The sequence below is a fragment of the Cariama cristata genome, unplaced genomic scaffold, assembly GCF_000690535.1.
Source record: "Cariama cristata isolate BGI_N322 unplaced genomic scaffold, ASM69053v1 scaffold23474, whole genome shotgun sequence".
Classification (NCBI taxonomy): Eukaryota; Metazoa; Chordata; class Aves; order Cariamiformes; family Cariamidae; genus Cariama; species Cariama cristata.
The window spans coordinates 1-1,775 of NW_009614996.1; the positions used below are offsets into that span (position 1 = coordinate 1).

The 1,775-nt window shown below is 55.4% G+C and overlaps 1 protein-coding gene across 1 annotated transcript in view; it reads right to left on the minus strand.

Moving 5' to 3' along the window:
* Nucleotides 1-1,704: 1,704 nt before the first annotated feature.
* The window catches only part of LOC104161281 (delta-1-pyrroline-5-carboxylate dehydrogenase, mitochondrial-like), a gene marked incomplete at both ends in the record, with an annotated part of 2,070 nt that continues 1,999 nt past the window's right edge, over nt 1,705-1,775 (minus strand). The window contains one exon of the mRNA XM_009699650.1: nt 1,705-1,775. Within this exon, the coding sequence (XP_009697952.1) occupies nt 1,705-1,775 (71 nt within the window).

Genomic DNA, 1,775 nt, shown 5'->3' on the forward strand with positions numbered 1-1,775 from the left:
CTGGCCGCCCCCCTTAATCCTTCGGCTCCAAACGGTGAGACCACTAAACCACACTCTGCAAAAAATCTCCGAGCAACTGGGAAATGTAACTCAGGCCAGGATGGGAGACGGCCCGCCCGGCCGCCTGGGCACCGCTGCGGTGCAGCACCGGCTCCGGTCCCCAGGAAATCCCGCTCCCGACGCGGCAAGGACATGACCTGCCTTGATCTCTCCAGCTGTTTTGGCAAGAGCAACGTTTAATCCCCTGGGAAGCGCACTGTGGTGATAAAACACTGGGGCTCTAATTAACATCCACCTATTAAGTGCCATTTTCTCCTTAAATTTAATTCCAGGTACCGCCTGCCGCTGAGCTTTTCAAGTCACCCGCTGATGCCCTGCTCCTTTTCGCCCCAGGCCCAGGGCGAGCAGGGGGAGTTCATCGCGCTGAGCAGCCCGGTGGGAAGTTTATCATCACGCTCGAGGAGGGAGAGGTGGATGCACTGCAGGACGCCCAAAAGAGCTCACCCAGACCTGCCAGCACGGGCTTGCCCCCTCCCAGCAGGGCTCCTCCGCTCTGGGATGAGTTTATCACCAAATCCCCAAAGCCGAGAACCTTCCTCAAATCCTGGGGTGGAAGGAATGCACCTCCCTTCCCCCAAAATCTTCCCAGCTCCGCGTTCGCTTCACCCCCTTCCTTCCTTCTCCCCACTCCTCCTCTACCAAAGTGACAGGTTCAAACGCTTCGCCTTGGATATGGCTTTAAAATGTGACGTCCCCAATGAAAAGCTCGTTGCTCTCCCGTATCGCAGCCTCTTCCACCTCCAAGACAGGACACCATCTTTGGTGCCAGGATGAAATCTGAGCCTAAAGAGCTCAGGACAATTTTGTGTGGGGGTTTTTTTTCCTTCCAGTGCAACAATAAATTAATTAATCCTGGCCCAAATTCATCAGGTTATTACAGCCTCTCCCCAAAGCCCACCCTGCAAAGGCAGGCGCTCCCCGTACTCGATGGGCACGTTGGGGTGGCACACGTAGAGATGCCGTTTACCAATACTTTGACTTTTTGGACCATCTTTCACGTCTGCCAGGATCTCCTGTCTCCCAGTTCGGTGCTAAATGTCAGGGCCATGACCCGCTCCCTTCTACCTTCACCCTAACACACCCACCGTCCCCAAAAAGCGTCATCCAAGAGGAATCTGAGCAATTACAAACTGATTATGCTTCCGTGTCGCGACAGCACCCCGAAGCCCCGTTCACGGCGACAGCACCACGCAGGAAAACCAAACCCCGCTGTATTTCTCGTCTCCCCTCCCTCCCGCAGCAGCCTCCCCTTCTCTCGATCGAAAACCCAGCCTAGGAGTGAAAAGACACCTTGCTTCGGAATAAAAACCCCAGGAGAGGAGGTTTGGGCAGTTGTTCCTTTTCCAACACTTCCCCCATCACACCGGTCCGTCAGGGAACAGGTGTAAAATCCAGGCACTAGAACGCCGTCTTGTAATTAAAGACATCTGGGTCTAATTGCGAGACAGCTGATGGAATTCAAGGGGACCCCCAGAAGCAGGACCCCAGGTGTGTCCTGTTGAACAGCACCAGAGAACCAGGGAGGCCAAATTCACAAATTGGGCAATCTCAGACCTGGCAAACCGCAGCCTCGGAGAGACTGGATCCCCCTGCCAGCTTTTCTCCGGACCGTCCTCTCCATCCCTGGCTCTCCTTAAACCCCACCACGACACTCACCATCAACGCCGGAGCCCCTGCCAGGTTGCCACCGATCGCCGTGAAGTTGAAGGGAGAGA